Source organism: Festucalex cinctus, chromosome 15 (assembly GCF_051991245.1).
Source record: "Festucalex cinctus isolate MCC-2025b chromosome 15, RoL_Fcin_1.0, whole genome shotgun sequence".
In the NCBI taxonomy this organism is placed as follows: domain Eukaryota; kingdom Metazoa; phylum Chordata; class Actinopteri; order Syngnathiformes; family Syngnathidae; genus Festucalex; species Festucalex cinctus.
This window is the reverse complement of record NC_135425.1, coordinates 24012423-24034790: the sequence shown is the minus strand read 5'-3', so window position 1 is coordinate 24034790 and position 22368 is coordinate 24012423. Positions and strand designations below refer to the sequence as shown.

At 44.1% G+C, this 22368-nt stretch overlaps 1 protein-coding gene across 13 annotated transcripts in view; it reads left to right on the top strand.

Annotated features, from left to right (window-relative positions):
* Nucleotides 1-21854, top strand: part of dab2ipb (DAB2 interacting protein b) — a 77540-nt gene extending 55686 nt beyond the window's left edge. For 11 of the 13 annotated variants that reach the window (XM_077497372.1, XM_077497371.1, XM_077497369.1 and 8 more), the window contains 14 exons: nucleotides 7404-7557; nucleotides 9531-9629; nucleotides 10330-10884; nucleotides 14066-14210; nucleotides 14968-15112; nucleotides 15210-15446; nucleotides 16006-16207; nucleotides 17148-17335; nucleotides 17412-17820; nucleotides 17983-18438; nucleotides 19032-19169; nucleotides 19929-20131; nucleotides 20197-20284; nucleotides 21069-21854. In XM_077497372.1, coding sequence (XP_077353498.1) covers nucleotides 7404-7557; nucleotides 9531-9629; nucleotides 10330-10884; nucleotides 14066-14210; nucleotides 14968-15112; nucleotides 15210-15446; nucleotides 16006-16207; nucleotides 17148-17335; nucleotides 17412-17820; nucleotides 17983-18438; nucleotides 19032-19169; nucleotides 19929-20131; nucleotides 20197-20284; nucleotides 21069-21236 — 3187 coding nt within the window. In that variant the 3' untranslated portion in view covers nucleotides 21237-21854. Of the gene's footprint in view, nucleotides 1-3100; nucleotides 3218-7403; nucleotides 7558-9530; nucleotides 9630-10329; nucleotides 10885-14065; nucleotides 14211-14967; nucleotides 15113-15209; nucleotides 15447-16005; nucleotides 16208-17147; nucleotides 17336-17411; nucleotides 17821-17982; nucleotides 18439-19031; nucleotides 19170-19928; nucleotides 20132-20196; nucleotides 20285-21068 lie in introns of those variants that run through there. The other 2 variants (XM_077497380.1, XM_077497373.1) reach the window with 2 other exon arrangements.
* Nucleotides 21855-22368: the final 514 nt, after the last annotated feature.

The following is a 22368-nucleotide window of genomic DNA, read 5'->3' as shown; positions in this document are numbered from 1 at the left end:
CTGTACTGGTCCCCAGCCAACTGCAAGGCACAAACGACCATTCTCACATGGACAATTTACAGTCTTCACTCTAAAAACAGTTGAGTACAAAATAACTCAAATAGGGTCAAAAAGGAGCCAACAAAGCTTTTTGAGTTATTTATTGAACCCAAAAAGGTAACCCGCAAAGTAGTGCTCTGAGGTCTGCATACTCGAGCCATTTAGGGGAATCCAGAGTTCAAAACAGACATGGTGAAGCGGCATGTAGCTGTTATGCTGCATGCAAATGCAATATGTACAATCTCAAAGTAGTTTTAGAAAATACGTTTTTTACTTTAATTTAAGTGTTTGTCTCTTGTAAGTTGTTTCAATGTTTTCAATCTTTGTTCTTTTAGTAATTTTAATGAACTACTTTTGTTTTCTGTGCTTTGCTTTTGAACATCTTTAGCTGTTTTGATTGTAAATCCTTCTAGTTGTTTGTATGAAGCACAGTTGCCTTGTGTATGAAATGTGCTGTATAAATAACGCTGACTTTCCTTGCCTTGCAAAACAACACAAAATTGTTTTGTTTGTTAATCATTTGACCCAATTTGGGGTATTTCCAGTCAACTTTCACACCACCTCGCCTAAATAACGAGGACTTGACAATGGCGACAGTATTGGACAGTTTGGATTCTGGGAATCATTTTGAAAATCAAACGAACTCTTGAGACATTGCAGCAGCTTTCGACGCGGTTGAGGAGACGCTTTGCTTTAACGTCCATTGAGCTGATTGATCAGGCTCTTCCAGGATAAGCAACTGGATACCGGAGTTGCAATCACTGTAACTAGATATTGATATATTGCCCACTTTTTTTTTCTTTTTTTTTTACACCCAACCATCCTGAGGATTAAATGTCGACTTGGGGCACGATTGAAAGGCAATGTTATTAAAGGCAGGAGAACCGGCTGAACCCAACACTTTTGACAATTTATTGACTACTTATGCGGGTTATAGGTCATGTGGACCAACAGCAAAATAGTCTCTTGTTTGTTTGCATTTATATTCCATTAAGTTGTATGTGTATTTGAGCAGTGCTTTTCCAATTGGAAACACTGCAGTTAAAATTAATGTTGAAAGTGAATGTATGGAATTAATTGACAGAAACATTTTCACTTTAATTAAAAGCAAATCTTTTATTTATTTATGTTTAATATTTTATTTCTTTTACAAAAACGATGTTTCAATTTGTTAGTTTTCGGTAACCATAGCACCATCGCAGTATCTGGCCCCGTGTTGCATTTTCCCAGCAGCTGCACTCCAAACAAACCTTTTGTGAGCTATGACATCATCATCACAAGCAGTGCCTGGAATGAGGAAATCCCCCTTAACGCCACCCTTCTCCCGAGGCGGGCCCATGCAGTTAACCATTAACCGGCCACTATTCGACGCTGGCGTCTGTTTACCCGCCACGCCAAAAAAAAGCTGCAAATCACCATCGCTGGCTCTCCGGACATGTTTTCCTTGTCTGTTTCCTGCTACGGCGGAACCAAGGAGGGAGGGGCCCTACTTCCTGCCAGGCTAACTCGCGCTCCATATATGTCCTTGGGAGATTCACTGTCACACAGCTAGCGGCCAGACTGGGAGCAGTTTGAACTGACCTCTTTTGCAGAAGGAATTGATAAAAGTCAACACATTTAGTCTTGAACACGTTCTTTGCCAGATGTTCATGAGAATTTTGACTGATATTACAGACAATATTTGTGTTGAGTGACAGAAGCAATCCTAGCAAAAGGAAGAGTTTCACAAGAGAAAGGTTGTTTTTAACGTTTTCGGTTCTTTAGTAATCAGCAGTAGAACACGGGGTAGTTCCTTGCTTCAGATCAAAAAGCAGAGCAATCACATCTTCCTGTTGTTGCAAAGTAACAATCCATTTTAAAGACGTTTAAAGTGTAAATGTGTAAAGCAATTGACAGCAAGTGAATGTACAAGGGCAAAATGAGATGAATACAAACGGGTGGATTTTTTTTCTGCTTAATTCATATTCCATAGGCACAATATAAGTCCAAATGGTGTGTTTGGACTAGTGGGGGTGCATAGACACATTGAAAGCAAAATGTTTGACTCGACTTCGCTTTTAAGGACGCTAAAGCATTTTTATGTTTGTTTCAAGCTCACCTCGAGAAATACATGTACAGTATGTATTTTTAAACGCAGTTTCAAATCAGTTTGGCATCCAGCCAAAAGTAAAGTTGCTAGCTATGACATTTGCTAGCCAAAGGCTGAGCTGCACTGTAGTTACAATTGAGTAAACATTTATGTTGTATGTTCTATGTACAAAGTGGAACTTGATATATTTCAGTACTGTATTGAAAAAAAAAGTTGTTTTTTTTTACGTGTTTTACTAGGTGTCCAAGATCAACCCAAAATGGGTCCGTAACCATATACCTTACATATCAATACTCTGTTGGAGTGTAAGATGCCTACATTTATCCGACTTTCAACATGACAAGCTGATATTCACCCTCCTGATATTAACCTTCTACTCAAAAGATGTGATGATCTCAAATCTAAAGTGATGCAAACCTAAATTTCACAGACAAGCATGCCTACCAATTAAAAAACAAACGTGATTACTACTTATACTACTATTAATATATACATGCGTGGCAGTAAAGGGTGGGATTCCATTTGACGAATATAAACGTCCTGCTTTTGCAATAGTATGCATTTTCATGTCATTTCCCAGATGTGATGACATCTGTTTGAAATGGTATAACAGAAAAGCCGGGACAGGTTTGTGAAATTTAACACCCGACACTCACTCCTGTTGTGCTGAAAGTAAAGCGTTCGATAACATTTTTTATAGACACTATAGCACATGTTGCGGTGTTACGGTGATGTCAGTTCATAGTCGCCCTTTCATGCGGCCTGTAAAAATATTCCCGCCTTGTTTTTTCCCCAACCTCGTCGACTCCCAACCATTTGGAGCGCTGTCTTTTTAAATGTTGAGAGGAGTGTTATGTTGCTAGCAACGCACATCCTTTGGGGAGCTCAGAGGGGCAGAGACGCTCTCTCCCGTTGTGTTTCCCGGGACTCTCTGGAGTGCAGGTCGGCAAAAAGCGCAAGAAAAAAAAAAAACCCGAAACAAGCAACATCTGCTTTTGAGGAATGCGAGCCACGAGAGCGACGCGGGAGTCGCGCTTCCGTCCTGGAGAGACTCCGCCGCACCATGTTTCATTTGTTCAGCAGCAGGGTGTAAGTGTGCCTTTGTGTTGCGAGCTCATCCTGGGTGTGGGAATCTGCCGGGAGTTGTGGAAGAAAAAAAAATTGCAGGGCTTTGCATCTGTGACTTTTTTTTTTTTTTTTTTTTTAAATGACGTTTTTTTTTTTTGTAAAGAGGTCCGCAGAGAAGAGTAATCGGGCCACACGACAGCGAGGGAAGAGAGAAAAAAAAAAAAACGAGCATGTGCGGGCATGACGGTAGAAAATATTCAACGCTGCAGGCAATGCTGAATAAGAGAGACGCTCACTTCCTGAATCGCATATGTTGATGATCGGAATCCCTGTACTGAATCAGGAATCGGTGGTTCGAGGTCTCTAGTAACCTCTGGACGACTGCTACTAAGTAGACTAAGATTTAGCACACTCGGGGAACCGCTGCAGACTCTAATGATTCGACTCACATGAACACACAGCAGGGGACTCTTGAGTCAGTTCACATGTTCACATGGAGGAACTGTTCCAGACATAAGTGTTGACTCACACGATGTATATGTGCATTATTATACACATACACTGGAAAATACCATCCAAATTAAAGTTAGTTTAAGGGCAAAAAGTCAATAGGTTATCAGCTGATACAAGCACGTGGGTGTTTTGTCCACAACTCCAATGGCAGACGCCAGAAACAGTGAATGCACCAGGAGTTTAAAGGTCAGACTAATGACTGAGTGCTAAAGCAGCAAGCTGAGGTCAAGGGGCAAAAAAGGTTGAGTTCATGGTGGGGCCCCACGCTGTGCTTACCGATGCGGGTTGCCATGGCAACAATGAGTGATTGAAAGCAGCCTGGTGGCAAATAAACATAAGGCGTTAGAGTTTTAGCCGTAAGATTATGTTCATGTAAATGAAAATGCATGGATGGATAACTCCTTTTTTTATTTAAAAAAAAAAACAAAAAAACAAAAAAAACACGATAACAGTCTTTTGCTACTAATCGGAGAATATGGACCAAATTCCTGCGACATCTAGCATAAATCATTTGAGTAATTGATGCCCTTCCAAACCCCCCATTAGAAAATGTTATAATTCCATTTAAATGCCAAAAGCTGGCGGCAAACCACTACTTTTCTATTAGACAGAACTATTGCCTGACTTCCAAGATTAGGACTTTTCGTTTTTCTCTAAAATACTTACGTAATGACCTTGATGCACAAACTTCACTTGCAACTAGTAGTTACCAAAAAGTGCTTGCGTAACAGCAGCATTAGCGCTCGAGGGAGCCGACGAACGGTTGCACGGGCAAAGCGATTGGAAAGAGGAGCGGAAGAGCTGCTTCTCACTTCTTGACCTGAATATTCAATCAGCCCTGTGGCACTGGACAAAGGCTGAGGAAAAAACAAGAAGGGGGCGTGGGGGAGGAGGGCACCAAATTTCTTCCCACGCAACACTCAAGGCGAAAGACAAGCGGCCCATTTTTACTTTTACCACTTTGTTCCGGCTGTGTCTGTTGAGTTTTTCCGACAATTGGACGTGTGAAGCGACTGAAATTGGCCTAAATTCTGTGGACATCCGGTAGTGGTGGTGAATTTAGTGTTTTGGATTCCGTCGCTAAAATGATTCAGTTAACTTGTGAATTGAAATCTTTGGAGTTCACTTTATGTCAAATCCTGGGAATTGGTGGTGTGAGTCCGAAACTCCAGTCAGTAAAAAAAATTGTAGAGTTCACTAATGCGAGTTAGCCGGATCACAGTAAGCACTGCTGACTCAGATGATTCGGTTCATTGACTTTACTGACTCGAGTTGGAGGACTCACTAGAAAGACTGCAAACTAGATGACTTTTCTTGCAGATTTATGTTAGTCGATATTCCTACCTGATTATTTGGATCGCTGAATTGAATTGAACATGCCAGAAACACTTTGTCAGGGTTCCCCTCCTTGAGTTAGCCAAATCACCAGAAACAGCAGACTGAGATTATTCAGTCCACTAATAAGAGTTAGCGGACTCAAGTTAGAAAATCATCTTGAGTCTGTTGTGTTTTGAATCATCGTCATGTGTGGTGTCTCAATGTGAGTTTGTTAACTTGAATTAGCAGACTCAGTCCAGTTCGCAGACTCAAGTCCAAATCACCTGAGTCAGTGATTTCCTTGTTGAGTCTGCTAATGCTAGTCAGAAAACCAAATCATCTGAAGTGTGTGTGTTTTGTCCGTGTGAGTCCTTGAACTGTCTCCAGAAAACCAAATCATCTTAAGTTGAGTACATTGTGTATTGAAGTCAAGTCAAATGAACCGTTGAATCGTTTCCAATGTGAGACCGCTAACTTGAGACAGTGAATGAAATCATTTGACTCTGTGGAGTTTCCAGTGAGTCCGAGAACGAAATCCCTGAGTTCACTGATTCAAGTTATTCAACTTTCCAGGAACCCCGCTGACTTAGATGACTCGGTTCATGGGCTTGAGTTAGCAGACTTGCCAAAAATGTAGGCCACTACGCTTGGATAATGTGGTTCACTGGTCCAAATCACTTGAGTCGGCGGTTTCCTCACTCAGTCCGCTAATTTCTCAGTAAACAAATTTGCAGTACACGGCAGACTCAAATGATTCATTTTACTGACTCCCATTTACTGTAGACTAACTCGAAGACTTGATTCTGCACTAGCTGAATCGGTAGTTTTCACTGTTAAGTGTGACCACAGAATTGTTTTTAGTGGCGGATTAGTGCCTAATCACTGTATTAGTTGCACAGGCAACTGGTTGTGTTAAGAAGCCTCTGAAAACCTCTCTTGGGGAAACGTTTTGTGTTGGCAGGGTATTAGGATTGTCATGCATGTTGCTTTTTAGGCTAACACAGCATCAACACAGTGCGGTAAAGATTAGCGTCACATGGACCTGAACGTGCCGACTTTTGTGTGCGATTGCACTGAAACAATGCCACTGGCGCCGCGCAGGCTGCACTAATTTTGTTCTTCTTCCCAAGGCTTTATTGTTGCAATAGTTAAGCTCTCGCTAAAGTGTCTGAGTGCTCCGATGGCCCGACAATCACGTGAACGCTATTCTTATATTATTTTTTTTTCCCTTCCAAAGGATACTTAAGTAAAGCGTGCAGGTTGCTGCCCAGACACACTCAGGATCCATTACGCTGCTTGACTTACAGATAAGTGAGTTTCTATTGAGCAGCAAGCACAGGGAGAGGAAGTAGACCAATGCTACTCTATCACGGGTAAAATACTGAAGTCTGGATGAGGATATTGTTAGTCATAGGGTCTGCAGCACCACTTATGTCTGGAAGAGATGTCATCGTTTTGTTTTTTAGCATTACCTTATACAGTATAGAAAGACACTTAAGCATTTAGTCGATATCCTTGATTCCCAGCGTAATGTCCGTACCGTCGCTGTTGGCCGTAAACCTCGTATGTTCAATACCGTACGGTCATTTTCATACTTTTTTTCAGAAATTGTTTGTGGAATGTTGTCCTCTTCCCTCACTGTGTGGGAGCTGTGCAGCAATTATTTCATCTCATGTTTGAAAGTCTGGATGTTTTTCAGATAATAATGAGTGAAAATGCAGTTTGAAGTCGTTTTGTTAAAAATTGATAACTGTAACTTGTATTACAAGTGTAATTTTATCGAGTAGAATTTGAAATTGTCATTATTAGCAATAGTAGAATGCAGTTGTCAACTAGTGCACAGTGTTGCCTCACTAAGGACCATGTCATTGTCCCAAAATAAAGGGTTTTTTTTTTGTTTTTTTTTCGTGGGGACGCAAATATCTCCAGATCGTGAATGTGTGACACTACCCCCCCAGCCCAGCCTATTTTTCATTCAACTGATGAGTGAACAATGTAGTCCACTATATAAAAATCCTTCTAGTGATGACGAGTGAGTCAGGAATTGGGTGAATGATTCCCAACCACATCCATTGTCTGCTTCATTTTGTTGTTACTAGTCGGAAGTGTTTCCATTTGTCTGGCATTAATGCTAATCAATGTGGCTTCTTAGTCTTACTCATGTAATGGCCGTCTAACAGCAAGCATCCATTAGTTGAAGATGACTATGGTGAAGAAGATGGTGGCAATGTCGCGGAAGGACTTGCTCCAGGCGTCCTCACACTTTCCTCCCACGCAACTGGCTAACTAGCGTGCGCGGCGCATATGCTAGCCCTCCCGTCGACTCTACTGCCATCTTCTTCTGACTCAGTCCTTTTCCTCTTCTGCTTCTTCGTAGATCTCATCTGATGCCAAGGCTGAAGGAGTCTCGCTCCCATGAGTCACTTCTCAGTCCCAGCAGCGCTGTGGAAGCCTTGGACTTAAGCATGGAGGACGAGGTCATCATCAAGCCCGTGCACAGCAGCATCCTCGGCCAGGACTACTGTTTCGAGGTGAGGCCTTTATGGTAGGGATGCATCATTATGCAAAAATCTGCATGGTTGGTTGGTTGATGTAGTTAACTATGTTGTTTGTATGTAATTTTTAGCTGTTATGTAATTTTATTTTATGAGGACTAGCCAGATGCAGCCATCTTTTTAATGTTACTACACACTGTCCTTTTAATAAACTAAACTTCAAACTTCAATAGCACCTGGTGGGAGGGTATATTTATGTCACCCTTTGATAGCATCACTGCAGTCCTGTTTTACAAGTTGAAATTGGCTTTAAAAAGTTTTAAACTTTTACCTATGCGTTCTCAGTTAACAGGGCAATGCTCGTTCACACTTCAGGAGCTGTCATCACAAAGTGCTAACAGCTCGTTCTGAACCACAACATTTTTTTTTTATTATTGTTTGTTAGCTAGATACTTGTTAGCTAGCTAGTTAGCAGTTAGCTCTAATTAGCGCATGGTGTGTGGTAGGGGTGTTAAAAAAAATCGATTCGGCGATATATCGCGATACTACATCGCGCGATTCTCGAATCGATTCAATAATCGGCAGAATCGATTTTTTTTTTTTTTTTTTTTTTTTTTTTTTTTTTTTTAAGGATTCACACCTTGAGCATGGAAGAATGTTATATGAACGGCACATTAAGCCTTAATATTTTTATTTTAATGCTGTTCAAATGTGAAACAGATTGCAAACTGTTTGTGTACAGTGGCTCACGGTTATAAGCCTCAAGTTTTAGATAAATATATTCATACAAATCTTACAGTGTACATGTACAAATTTACTGATAGTATTTTCTAAATTTGAATGGAAAAAAATCGCAACAATCGACTTATAAATTCGTATCGGGATTAATCGGTATCGAATCGTGACCATTCGTATCGGGATTAATCGGTATCGAATCGAATCGTGACCTGTGAATCGTGATACGAATCGAATCGTCAGGTACTAGGCAATTCACACCCCTAGTGTGTGGTTATGTTTTGCTCTTTAGCTCAAAGTTGTATATAGCACCTACACTGGCATTATAGCCGCTAATGCTAAGTTTGCTGAAGGAGGAATGCCCCCCACCCTTAAGCCAGAGTGGGCACACTGCGACCGGCTTTCTAAAGATTACATAAAGATTATAACGCTGAGAACACATTAAGAACCTTAAATCGCTTTTTAGTTGGATTTTGGATTAAAGTGACAGTGACGTAATGAGCTCTCACGGTGAACGCAATCGGAAATTATTGTGCTTTTTTTTTTTTATTAATGGCTGGTTGAAAATGAATGCAAGTGTGGCAGAGGGGGTAATCTGTTGCGTCGCCGGCGGTGGGATTTAACCTCTTGATAACCCACTGCAATTTGCTACATGCTGCGAACAGCGCTGCCTCTGATTAGCACCGAGAGTCACATGCGTATCACATTTGGCAAAAACAGTACAGTACAGTGTTGTGGTGCTTGAAAGAAAGAAGGGGAAAAAGCTTAAAGAACAGCGGTCTGTCAGCTAGTTAGCTTAATGGCGCAAGGTTATTTATGATGTTGCTAGTTAGCAAGCTCAGAAATGCAAGGTGGGACATTAGGTTATAATTGACATTAGTCAGTTAGCTAGTTGTTAGATGGGTTATTTGAGAATTAGTTAGCTCAGTCGTGATCATGATATATATGGTTAGCTCATTATTTAACAACACAGGGTTATTATGGTGTCGTTATCGTATAATTAGCTAGTTAGCTTAATAGTCATAATGTTGTTAGCTAGCTAATTAGCCCAATAGTGAAAGGGGAGAGATTATGTTTGAGTAAACATTAGTTATTTTGCTAATTAGTTAGCCCAATAGTGCTAAGATAGCTAGCTAATTATCTCAATGTTATTTATGCAACTCATTGGCTCAGTGCCACAAGATGAGCAGTTGAAAGTCAATGCTAAATACGTGAAATTCATGCAAGTGCTGTTCTGTTCTTGTTCCCGCTCATGTTGGCATTTGCCTCCGCAGGTGACGACCTCCTCGGGAAGCAAATGTTTTTCCTGCCGTTCGTCAGCCGAGAGGGACAAATGGATGGAGAACCTGAGGAGAGCCGTGCAGCCAAACAAGGTGAGGATAGTATCCTTATTTTGTAGCTGATCTGTGATGTGGCCAACAGGCCAATAAGTGGGTTGGGAAACTTGGGATTGATGGAAGAAGAACATTTTTGTTGAAATTCACAAAAAAAAATCACAAACCCAAGTGAAGAGCTTTGGTCGCGGCACTGCAGAGACACATTTACAATATTGATACATCAGCATCAAATATAGATATCTTCTCTTTTCATCTGACTGTGGTACTTTTTTTTTTTTTTATAGCTTCTTGAGATACACAGACTATATCAGACAGTGTTCTTATGCCCTACGATTGGCTGGCAACCAGTTCAGGGTGTACCCTGTCTACTGCCCGTAGCCAGCTGGGATAAGCTCCAGCACCCCCCGCAACTCTCGTGAGGAGTAAGCGGTTAAGAAAATGGATGGATGGATGGAGGGTTCGTATGCCACAGAATATCATGATATGCAAGTATCTGACAAACTATTGTGATAATGGTTATCCTGTTGACAGTTAAGGTGTGCCAGTATTGTTGTTGTATGTTGTTACATCCCGTGGTTGTCCGGCAGGTGACACAAGTGATGAGGACAAAGGAGACAGCATAATTAAAAAAAAAAAAAAAAAAAAAAAAAAAAAGGAGACAGCATAATTGTCTCGCAGTTCTTGACGATTCAGCATCTTTTTCTCAGCCACTTTTATGTCACCATCTCGTGTGCAGGACAACAGCCGGCGGGTGGAGAACATGCTACGACTGTGGCTCATCGAGGCCAAGGACCTCCCCGCCAAAAAAAAGTACTTCTGCGAGCTGTGCCTGGATGACGCGCTGTACGCGCGCACCACCTGCAAGCTCAAGACGGACAACGTCTTCTGGGGCGAGCACTTTGAGTTCAACAACCTGCCGGCGGTGCACGCCATCACGGCGCACCTCTACAAGGACACGGACAAGAAGAAAAAGAAGGACAAGAACAACTATGTGGGATTGGTCAGCATCCCCGTAGCGGCGGTGACCGGCCGGCAGTTTGTGGAGAAGTGGTACCCGTTCAGCACGCCCAACCCCACCAAGGGCAAGACGACCGGACCCATGATTCGCATTAAGGCACGCTACCAGAGCATGAACATCCTCCCCATGGAGCTGTACAAGGAGTTTGCCGAGTACACCACGAACAACTACATGCTGCTTTGCTCCGTCCTTGAGCCCAGCATCAGTGTGAAGAACAAGGAGGAGATGGCGTGTGCGCTGGTTCATATTCTGCAGAGCACCGGCAAAGCCAAAGTAAGTCTCATTGTGACAATGTCAACTGCAATTTTTTTATCTTGGGAACTATGTTCGGAATCATGTCAAAGTATCCCAGAAGTCAAACCACAAAAGTTGTAAACTTAAAGGAGCAACCTCAAAGTCTTGCCACAGACGTCAAGCCCTGAATGGTTCACCGTGAAAGTTGTGGCTTTTAGTCATGGCCCAGAAGTCCTTCCCCAAAAGTCGTACTCTAGAAATAGTAGCCTTAAAGTCATAACCCTGAAGTCAAGTCATAGCTGGGAAACTTTTAAACTGAGGTCATAGCTCTGGAGATGTAGCCCACAAGATGAAAACATGTAGGACTCAGGCCCTCGAGGACCGGACTTTGACACCACTGCAATAAAGTCATAGCAACCCTTTGGTCTTATCTCAAAATCCGTACCCCAAAGGTCATTTAGTTGAATGGCTCAGTCCTCAAGTCAACCTGGACGTCTTAGCCCTAAATTGAAGCTCAAAAGTCAGAACCATGAAGTTATGGCCCAAGACTCAAAATTAAAGTCGTAGCCCTAAAATCATAGTCTGAAAGTCGTACCCTTTTAGTCATAGCCTCCACGTTGAAGAGCGAAAGCATTAACCCAGAAGTGGCAACCTCTCACCTTTCATGTATTGCACAGAAATCAACAAAAACGATTTGTGCTCTTAATTTTCCGACCCAAGCCTACTTAATACCCAAAAGAACAGACTCTACTTGATGATTTGATTCTATTTTCTGCCCTGCACTTGAACCCTCCACGGACATTGTCTAGCAAAGCAGGATATCCAAGCGGTATGTTTCACCAGGGTACCGTGGAGAGACTTTTAACGCACATCAAGGTTAAATATTCTTTCACCGACTGCTGCTCTTGCGGTGAACTTTTCACCCACGCAACTGTAATACTGCAGACAAGAGACCAGACAGGAAGGTGATTTCCCCGCGCATGCAACAGCCTATATTACAATTTTAGCACAGACGAATCCCTTATGCGTATCCCCCGCACCCCCTTGTGACATTCCGGCGCAAGACACCGTCACGCACCAGCGATGCTGCCTCGGCGAGATGCACTATGAAGCATTACTACCACCAAGTGGTACATTTCCGCTCCATACTTTCATATTTTCATTGTGAAAAAAACTAAAATATCTCACTTGAAGCATCTGACTTTTCTTATACCGTTATATGAGGTTGCTAAGTCACCAGTTAGATTGTGTAAGATAAAAAGTCTAAAGCTGAAAGTCTGAGCCTGCCCTCAAAAACGTGATACAAATAACAATCTAAATTGGACACGATCATTTGCAGAATTAACCACACCCTCCCGATCTCTTTTTCTGACCCTTGGATTTATTTACGTTTCGGTAAAATGAGGACAGGAAATGAGGACGTCGTGTTGCTCTTGTTGTTGGAGACCAAAAATAACTCTTGTCGGCTTTTAGTCGCCCGTCATCATCGTCTTTGTCTTTTGCTGCCTCATCAGTCGCCGTCTCCTGATACCGGAGAGGAGCTTTTTGAAACTTTCTTTGACTTGATCGCAGTTGGTTGGCGCGGTGAATGATTAGCGCTTTAAGAAGTCATGTCTGTCTCCGGCTGATTGATGAGGGAGAAGTCGGCACAGCATCCTCCCCCACCCCGGAGAGAGGTTCGCATCCTTAATTACTTTGCATTAATTCCCTCCTTCCGTGCGGAGCGTTTGGGGTTCCTCCGCACATCCCGCGTGCGGCAAAGTCGGGGGCATTTGGAGGTTGCAGTGAAGTGGAGATTGTGGCACGACAACAGCGCTAAGCTAACGTTAGCATGTGTGTTTATTTTTGTCATATCACATTTGTTTACCACTGTGTCCTCAACAAGTCATTACGAAGGGAATAAATAACACATCAGAAATAGCGTATTGGGTTATTTCTGACAACTTTTCCCAAGTAACGTCGTGTCAGCATTGCGACAATGATCCTGTCCCATCGATGGAGTCACCAGCACCCGTTTTAAGAATATATTCTAATCATTCATCTGCATGTCAACAGATTTCTTTTGGCGAGTAAGCCCGTCCATAGAGAGCATCTCGGGACTCTATTCATTAGATGCCATCAGCCGTGTCTTCATACTCTCTTTTTTTTTTTTGACAAGCTAGATGCCTGATGAGATGTGGCAGCGATACAAAGCGCGTTCCACTTCTGCTTATTAGCGCTGAAGCGAGCGGATGGATGGAGGACAAAAGGGAGAGGAGGATGCGTCACTTTCTTTTTAAAGCGAAAAGACTTGCGGTTCGTTTCGTAACCGTAACGCTTCTTAGATCCATTTTCATTCCAGGGAAATTCACAAAAACCTTCATGAGGTTCATTGAAGAGTCTCTAATACATTGCTTGCAAGCTCCAAATCCAGGTCCAGAAAATAAAAACCCTTCCTCAGTTTGACTAGAGTCACAGGTACTTCTACTCTCAAGCTTGTTTAACTGCCAGCTGAGTCGAAGCACATGTGACTAAAGACAAACTGTGGCAGGGTTTTTACCTTCTGCATCTGGATTTGACACCTGTGGTGGCTTGAGGGAAAAGGGCTCTATGGGGTCAGAGAGTTCAGAGTCCAGGCACAGAGAAAACGAGATCCAATGCAGGCATGGAAGAGATGAAGGCAGGCTGGAAGCTGGTTGAGAATGAAAATGCAGACAGTGCACAATTGGTTGACAAGAATCACAAATCACAAATTTTATATTGTTCTAAATGTAGAATAAAATGTGTTTTCCTATTCTTCTTTAACAAAACTGGGGAAAAAAAAGTTGAACTAAATATGGCTGCATCTTTTAGTCATTTAAACAGTAATTTCATAATAATTCCTAAAATTGAGTTTAAATGACTGAACTGTAAAAAAACGAGTGTGATAGATTTGTGTTGAGGTCATTTTTATGCCACTAGATGGCATAATTGCCTTTGTAAGACATTAGTGACAGCTCAGTGCATTTTTCTTTCCATATTAACGCTATCTAAGCTTTAACATGAAGTAATTTCTGAAATTCTGGACATTTATATACAACTTGACCCGTCTCCACAAATATATACATAATTATTAAATTTGTTACTGCTAAATTTTGACATGGATGTGTCTGTTGCGTTTGCATAAGTTCAATGTGTCCATACCTGCAATGAACGTTTACGTTAATTTTGTGGTCTGACCCCTTACCCGTTGACCCCTCAGGACTTCCTGACAGACCTGATGATGTCGGAAGTGGACCGCTGCGGGGAGAACGAGCACCTGATCTTCCGCGAGAACACGTTGGCGACCAAAGCCATCGAGGAGTACCTCAAACTGGTGGGCCAGAAGTACCTACAGGATGCCCTTGGTGAGTGCCCAGCGCTTTTCTGACACTTCAACGAATAGTCGGCGCGTTTACTCCAATCTTGGAGTTTCTCCACAAGCGAGGCTTGTTTGTTGAAAGCGGGCCCGTCTCAATGGGATGATTGGACGGGAATATTGGAGCAGGCTTGTAAATTATGCATCACTGTGCTGGTGAAGTTTTTGTTTGTTTGACGTCAGCTAAACTGTTGAAATCTTTGGAAAGCTTGAGATTGTGGTAAAACAAAAACAGAAGGAAAAAAAAAAAGACCCGCTAGTTCCCTCGCGAAAAAAAACTGTCGTCCTCGTTTCAGCAACGTTTGCCTCCACATTCGAGACTTTTTTTTCTTTTTGTGTCTTTTTTTTTGTGTCAAGCTGCTTTTTGAGTACTTTAATTACATAACAGAAAATATTGCCACAATCGTCGCTGTCAGAAGTGAGATTAAAGGACTGACCTTACTACTAAACCACAAAAATACAACTCTTGGCATTTCGCTGCATTTATTACTTTAACATAAACTGTAAACGGAATTGGTGTCAAAAGTGGGATCCAGCAATTAACCACCAACAAGAAATATATTTTTTTTAATTCCCATTTTTAGTTATATAAAAAAATAATCTTGGTAACAACTAATTTCAGAAGTGGGATCCAAAGATTGACCAGCCTCACAAAACAGCACCTCTTGGTGTGTTTTTTTTTTTCCATCTTCAGTGTTTATGGCAATAATTTCACACTTTAAGGTGCAATCTCACTTGTTGTCAAGGCGAGTTCATAAAAGCGCTGTACGAGTCTGACGAAAACTGCGAGGTGGACCCGTCTAAGTGCTCCTCGGGGGACCTCCCGGAGCACCAGAGCAACTTGAAAATGTGCTGCGAGCTGGCCTTCTGCAAGATCATCAACTCGTACTGGTGAGCGGCGGGAACGTGGCTCCAAGCTGTCCTGCGTTTGCGCTCCTCGAAAGCTAACGTGTTTTGTTTTGGGGTTTTTTTGTCCTTTGCCGACCAGCGTTTTCCCGCGAGAGCTGAAGGAGGTGTTCGCGTCGTGGCGGCAGGAGTGCAGCAACCGCGGCCGGCCGGACATCAGCGAGCGGCTGATCAGCGCCTCGCTCTTCCTGCGCTTCCTCTGCCCTGCCATCATGTCGCCGTCGCTTTTCAACCTGATGCAGGAGTACCCCGACGACCGCACGGCGCGCACGCTCACGCTCATCGCCAAGGTCACGCAGAACCTGGCCAATTTTGCCAAGTGAGTCTTTGAGCTTTGAGACTTCTTGACATTCTTGGAAGCAAGAAAATGAATAAAAATGGGTAGCTTAATTAGCTCAACTGACAGAAAAATACACGTTTTGTTTTACGTTAGTTAGCTCAATGCTAGCACACAATGCAAAACACCACTGAAAGTCTACCTAATAACATTGATAATTGTGTTTTCAGCCATTAGGCAATGGTTATTTGGGGGGAAAAAAATGTTAAACCCCAAATAATCTTCAAAAACACTTAATAAACATTAAATATAGTTGTTCCATGAAAAATGGTGAGGAAGTCAGGCCTAAAACCAAAAATTGTCTGCAAAAAAATGACTAACCTTTACAGTAGTTGTGAAAGTCTTCTTTGTTTGTGTCTTTGTGGCTGTATTATACTGCCCCCGGTGAGTCAAGTATCCCTTTAAAGAACACATTAAAAACTATACATTTTATTTTATTTATTTTTTTGGTTGAGACCAAAAGAGATTAATAGCATTTCCATTCATTTCAATTGGCAAATTAAATGCAACTTTAGAATTTTGATTGTGCTGAACTCCTCAGGTTCGGGAACAAGGAGGAGTACATGTCCTTCATGAACCAGTTCCTGGAGCACGAGTGGACCAACATGCAACGCTTCCTGCTGGAGATCTCCAACCCAGAGACCATCTCCAACACGGCGGGCTTCGAGGGCTACATCGACCTGGGCCGCGAGCTCTCCACGCTGCACTCGCTCCTCTCCGAGGTGGTCTCCCAGATGGACCAGGTACGAAACGCCGATCACGGGAATGCGGGGAATACCGGCTGATCGGGTTGATGGTGACGCAGATCAGTGTGCAAATATTGTAGCTCACCCTTAGTCAACATGACTAAAGCCTACTGCGATGTTTGTTCCTTTTCTACGCTCCAGAATGTACATGTAAAACTCATTTTACTATATTCAATACTTAATAATAAAGAATAATGTTTAAAAAAAATTTAAAAAAAAGAAAAGAAAAATGAGCTGTATTTCTGAGCTGCTGGTGGATAAATTACCGCAGCTACTAAGAAACTGGCTCCCTCGAATCGTGCTCGGAATACTTTGGGATGCTTATCGGGGCGTCGATCAATAATTAATGATGGCGTTACATAAACAGCGCGGAAGCACGGAACACTGCGAATGGCCCACGGAGGTCGTAATCATGTTTTTTTGGGGACATTTGCTTCGGTAGCAGATGGGGAAGCTGCTAATCATTAGATCAAGTGTTCCATCTGTTGGGGAAGAGGAAAAATTCAATAATTCAGCCATCCGTCGGTCTGCGTGGCTTTTGTAATTCAGTGCTCACCACAACCTTCCAACGCCGCCACAAGCAAAATTTGATACGGATTATTGATCATTCGTGTGCCTACTGCTAATCCATTTCTGGTGGTGTTTACATTATCCTCTGATCAGCCTGACATAATCTCAAGGGCTCACCTGTATTATGGGTTCGGTCTCGCAATGCGAGCCTTTTGACAACAATTTTAGTCAACAGCAGAGGGCAGTAGAAGGTCTGAATAGTAGACCCATGATGTGGATGTATATGAACATAGAACGTCTTTTAAAGAAATAAACATCAGGCCTTGTTGACATTTAATTGCTTGGAGGCCCCCCAAGTGGCCGCGGGGCCCAAAGCAGGTGCTTATTTGGCTCTCACCACTAAACAAATTCCATTTTGTACTTTAAGAGCTCCGCCTCTAAGCTGGGACCTCTTCCAAGGATCCTGCGGGAAGTGAGCGCGGCGCTGAGCAACCCGTCCGGCGTCCCTGCCGCACCCACGGGCTCGCCGGAGCAGATGGGTTCGTCGCCCGCCGAGGCCGGCTGCAGCATCTCCACGGGGCTGCAGAAGATGGTCATCGACAACGATCTCACGGGGTAAAACGGTGCTCCCAGTGAGATTGTGTCAGTTCCAAGCTAGAGTTATTCTTATCACGTGTCTCCCCCCAAACAGATTGGTTGACTTCACACGGCTACCCTCCCCGACTCCTGAAAACAAGGACTTATTTTTCGTGACAAGGAGCTCAGGGATCCAGCCGTCCCCGGCACGCAGCTCTAGTTACTCCGAGACCAACGAGCCCGACTTGGGCATGGCCAACGGCAGCAAGAGTCTGTCCATGGTGGACCTGCAAGACCCCCGCAGTCTGGAAGGCGGCGGCCCCAGTCCCGGCCCCTCTGACACCTTAGCTGAAGTTCCGGTCTCAGTGGGAGGCTGGTCCGCCAGGGTGCCGCAGTGCAACCTCCCCGGCGGTCCCAACATGAGGCGGCCCGGCCAGACCCCGACCACGCCGAGCACGGAAAGCGCTCCGGGCCGACCCACTCAGCTACTCGCACCGCTGTCCTTCCAGAATCCGGTCTACCAGGTAACTAAATGTGATCATGGACTGGAAAAATTGGCTTTTTCTATATAGCGCTTTAACTACTGAACGGGAGGAGATAACCACTCTACCACTGAGCCATGCTGCCCCATGCATGCTTTCACGTCTTAATTCTTGCAATTTTCTCTTCACTTTGGTGTTCACCAGATGGCCACCTGCCTTCCGGTTTCCCCTCGAGGTTTGACCGACTCGGGCTCCGAGTGCCACAGCTCGGTCAGCTCCCACAGCAACAACGAAGACGGGAAGCTCCCCTTCCTGAACCACGGCGGCGGGAGCAGCGGTGACGAGTACACCAGACGCTCGGGCGAGTTCACCCGCCGACAGCTGTCCCTCACAGAGGCGCAGCACCAGCCCGCCGTCCCCCGGCAGAACAGCGCCGGCCCCCAGCGGCGGATCGACCAGCCGCCTCCGCCCCAGAGCGTGACGCGCGGCCGCACGCCGCCAAATCTGCTCAACAGCGGCGCCTACGCCCGGCCCGGCTCGGGCGGCGGTATGATGACCTCGTCGCCAGACTGGCCCATGTGTGGCGCCCGTTTGCGGCAACAGTCGTCCTCGTCCAAGGGGGACAGTCCGGAGACCAAACAGAGGGGGCCGCACAAACAGGTACGGGGTTCTTGTTAGTGCTTCGCAATGACACAACAAAGGTGGTAAACGGAGATGATAGTTGTTGTCCATGTTGGTGGATGACTGAAATGAAATTGTTTCCAAAAAGATAACGGAGGCGGACCTTCTCCACCCATCTCATTTGCCCGCCCAGTTCAAATGGATTTTTGACGTCTATAGTCGGCAATGGCACTGAAGGAGTTTTAAGCATCTGCCAATATGAATATTGTGAATTTGTTTTCACTGCACAGTAGACAATTGGTTTTTAAGTTTGATTGTGTTTAAAGGCTGTGGGATGTTACTTGTACCTCTTTGTGGGTGTGGAACGTATCCGTCGCCACAAACAAATTTAGGGGGGGCACAGTATTCCCGCTTCCTTGAACAGAACATGCAGGTCGTCCATTCCACCCGCTTTTTGTCTTCCGGACGTGCATTACGAGCTTCTTTATGTTGTACCTGTGCTTTTGTTTTTGTTTGCAACTCCCCCTCCCCCCACCAACCACCCACCTCCCCAAATCCACCTCCCACCCCCCTCACGTGCACTCCGCTCATGTGTATGTGTGTGTTTGTGTGCGTATGTTGGTTCCCACTAGGCCCCCTCCCCCGTGAACCCCAGTGCGCTGGACCGCACGGCAGCGTGGCTTTTGAATATGAATGTGCAGTATTTAGACCATGAGGCCATGGAGCACGACTCACTGAGGCACAGAGAGGATCTGACGCAGGTGCAGAAGGTAACCTGCCTTTAAATTAACCTAATTTTCCACCTTCCTTTCACCCTCAATCCCCCCCACCCCACTAATATATATACTGAGACTGCAGTTGAGTAAAGAAGCACTATTTCTCGGCACGAGTGGACGTAGTGTGCGTGTATGAACGTGTGTGTCTTGTCGTGTACATTTGCAAAGCAGCTTATGTGTGCGTCTGCATTTTTGTCCGCAATAACAATATAAAAAGAAAAAAAACAAAAAAACACCGCACCATCATTGCGCAATCAACTGCCTCCGTCCTGGAAGAAATCTGTGTACTGCGCCTGCAGGTTGCGCTTAGTGTTGAGGAGGCGTGTAGATGTGTAGATTGGTTCTCAAACATGGGTCCCATGATCCAAGGGGTCCACGAGCTCTATTTCAGGGGGTCCACAAAATAATGTCACCAATGATGTCGTGCCACTTGTAAAAATAGCATAACATAAAATAACTTCATATGAGACACCACTAAAGCAAACAATATCGATATCGGTGGACAAGAATGTTTTTATTTTAAGGGATAGGTCACCTACCGAACCCCCAACATGAAGAAAATCAGTCGTCTATCAGTCGATCAATTGGTGCAGCCCGAACGTTTAATTGTATTATAAAATTATAAATCTCTCCTGTGAGGGTTCGTGGACCTAAAAAGTTTGAGAACCCTCAACAAATGTCATCAAACGCAGACGAGCTCACCTGAGATCTTGACGTGCATTTTTTTAACGCCGACGCTTCCCGATGGTCCAGTACCAGCAGGAGATCGCGCTGCTTCAGGAGAAGCTGCGGGCATCGGTGCAGAAGCTCGAGGAGTACGAGGCCCGTCTCAAGGGCCAGGACGAGCAAGCCCAGAAGGTCCTGATGGAGTACCAGGCCCGGCTGGAGGAGTCGGAGGAGCGCCTGCGCCGGCAGCAGGATGACAAGGACCTCCAGATGAAGGGCATCATCAGCAGGTATGGACAACCAGGGAAGCGGAATTTTTCACGCCGCCGTTTTGACTCCATGTGTTTTTGTCCAGGTTGATGTCGGTGGAGGAGGAGCTGAAAAAAGACCACTCGGATATGCAAGCGGTAGTGGACTCGAAACAGAAAATCATTGACGCACAGGTATGGAAACGTTTGCCAGCATAGCAACAGTTGCTATGGTAAAGTTCATGGAGATCGGTTAGAAATGCTGTGGAATTCCGGCCTAATTTGATCCCATAATGACATACAATTATTAAAATGAGTATTTGTTAAAGGGAATCATCATCTTTATACCGATAGCTGTAATTTGGGGATTCCTGTTGTGGATATCTACGACGTGAATTCGTTATATTGAATGTGCCATTGGGAATGAATGGGCAATTTTTTGGTTGAAATGGTAATTACATTTGGGGAAAACTGCGCATTTTTAAAATAAGAAAAATAATAGACCGTGAGATGTGAATTTTTGGAACATGTTGAAACTGGAATGATGTGAAACTGATGAACGACGTGGAAGTAGATGCATGTCAAAATAATGGCCGGAGGAAAGGTAGGAATATATCATGGATTATTTCAGCATTCACACAATGAAATTGTTTTGCTGTATTAACCCTTAAGCGATTCCATGTCCATTTTTTGGATATTTGATTTTCATTCAAAGAAAAAAAGCATCTGGGAAAAAACAATTGGGAGCATCAATATCCCCAGCGTTGTTAATACATTAAAAAAATAAAATAAAATAAAAAATCCGACCATGCTGAGTTTTGTGAAGTGAATCAAAAATTAGGGTTTGAATGTGTTTACACCCATTAACCACCGGGTGGCGCCAGGGACTAACTAATGGTTTTTGGGTACGCTACAATGAACTGAAAAAAGAACTTTTAGCTGCATCAAACTTTTTTTTTTTTTGTCTGTTTCTACGCAGGAGAAGCGCATCGCGTCCCTGGATGCCGCCAACGCTCGCCTGATGAGCGCTCTGACGCAGCTGAAGGAGCGCTACAGCACGCAGTCGCGCAACGGCATCTCGCCCACCAATCCCACCAAGCTGCAGATCACCGAGAACGGAGAGTTCCGCAACAGCAGCAACTGTTAGACGCAAAAAAGCGGGACCTAGGACCCAAACATTTTCTTCTCGAGGGTGTTGGACGGTTCGCCACCGATGGGAAGGGACAAGCCGGACCCCCTTCGCGAGGCAGAACGGTAGATGTTCGCCGGATGGGATTTCGGCCATGAGGGCACGGTCGGAGCTTGTACATATGAACGCGTATGTACAAAAAAAGACAATTTGACGTCCGGGGACGAACCACTACGTCTTTCTCGACGACAACTTACAAGCCAGTCGAGGACACTTCGCTAGCGCTTTAGCTTCAAGTCGACGTTTCTAAAGAACCAAATAGGAGCTAAAAATCCTGATGGTTGTACGTCCAAAATGACACTTTCAGCCATTGGGCGGGTCCGCCTTCGCCACACCCCTTGCAGCCCCACTCGGACCCCCCCTCCTCCCCTGGTAGTGCACTTTGTGAAAGCTATTGGTACATGCAACGCCTTAAGCTAAGGACGGTGACTTGATTCCACAGCTCCCAATTTCTGCAAAAAGTTTAAGAAGAAAGGAAAAAAAAGGCACAATTATATACATATGTGGATTTGTAAAGGATAGAGCTTGTACAAACGTGTATGTAATATGTAAGTAAACGAGATTTATGTGATACTATATTGATGCAATTTAATATAGATGTATGCATTTCCTTTTTTTGGGCTTCTAGAGTATACACACGCGGCTATATTTGATAATGTCAAAGGTAAAAGCAGACTTGTATTTAGGAGTTTTATTTTTATGCTTCTAAAAGGATGACTTGACGAGAGCGCGTTGGTTTTCTTGCACCGGCTGGATGTCGTGCTGATGGACATGCTTATATACACTGGACTGACCAGACCATCAAGGAACGGAACGGAACGGACCGGACCGGACCGGACCTGTCTGCTGATTCCTTTAGGTCCAAAAATGTGATTGGTTCAAGCGAGTCTTCTTATTTCCGGGTTGTTGGATCCTCCATAAACCTACCGAGAAACTTAAAAAAAAAAAAAAACTTACCACTGTACCTCCAAATCCCAAAGTTGAACTCCTGTATACGCCAACAAATCCTCCAAGTCAGTCATAACTTCAACCCAAGTTGAGGTTCCAAAATGTGGCTTGGTTAAAGGAGAACCTTCTTTCCAGGTTCAAC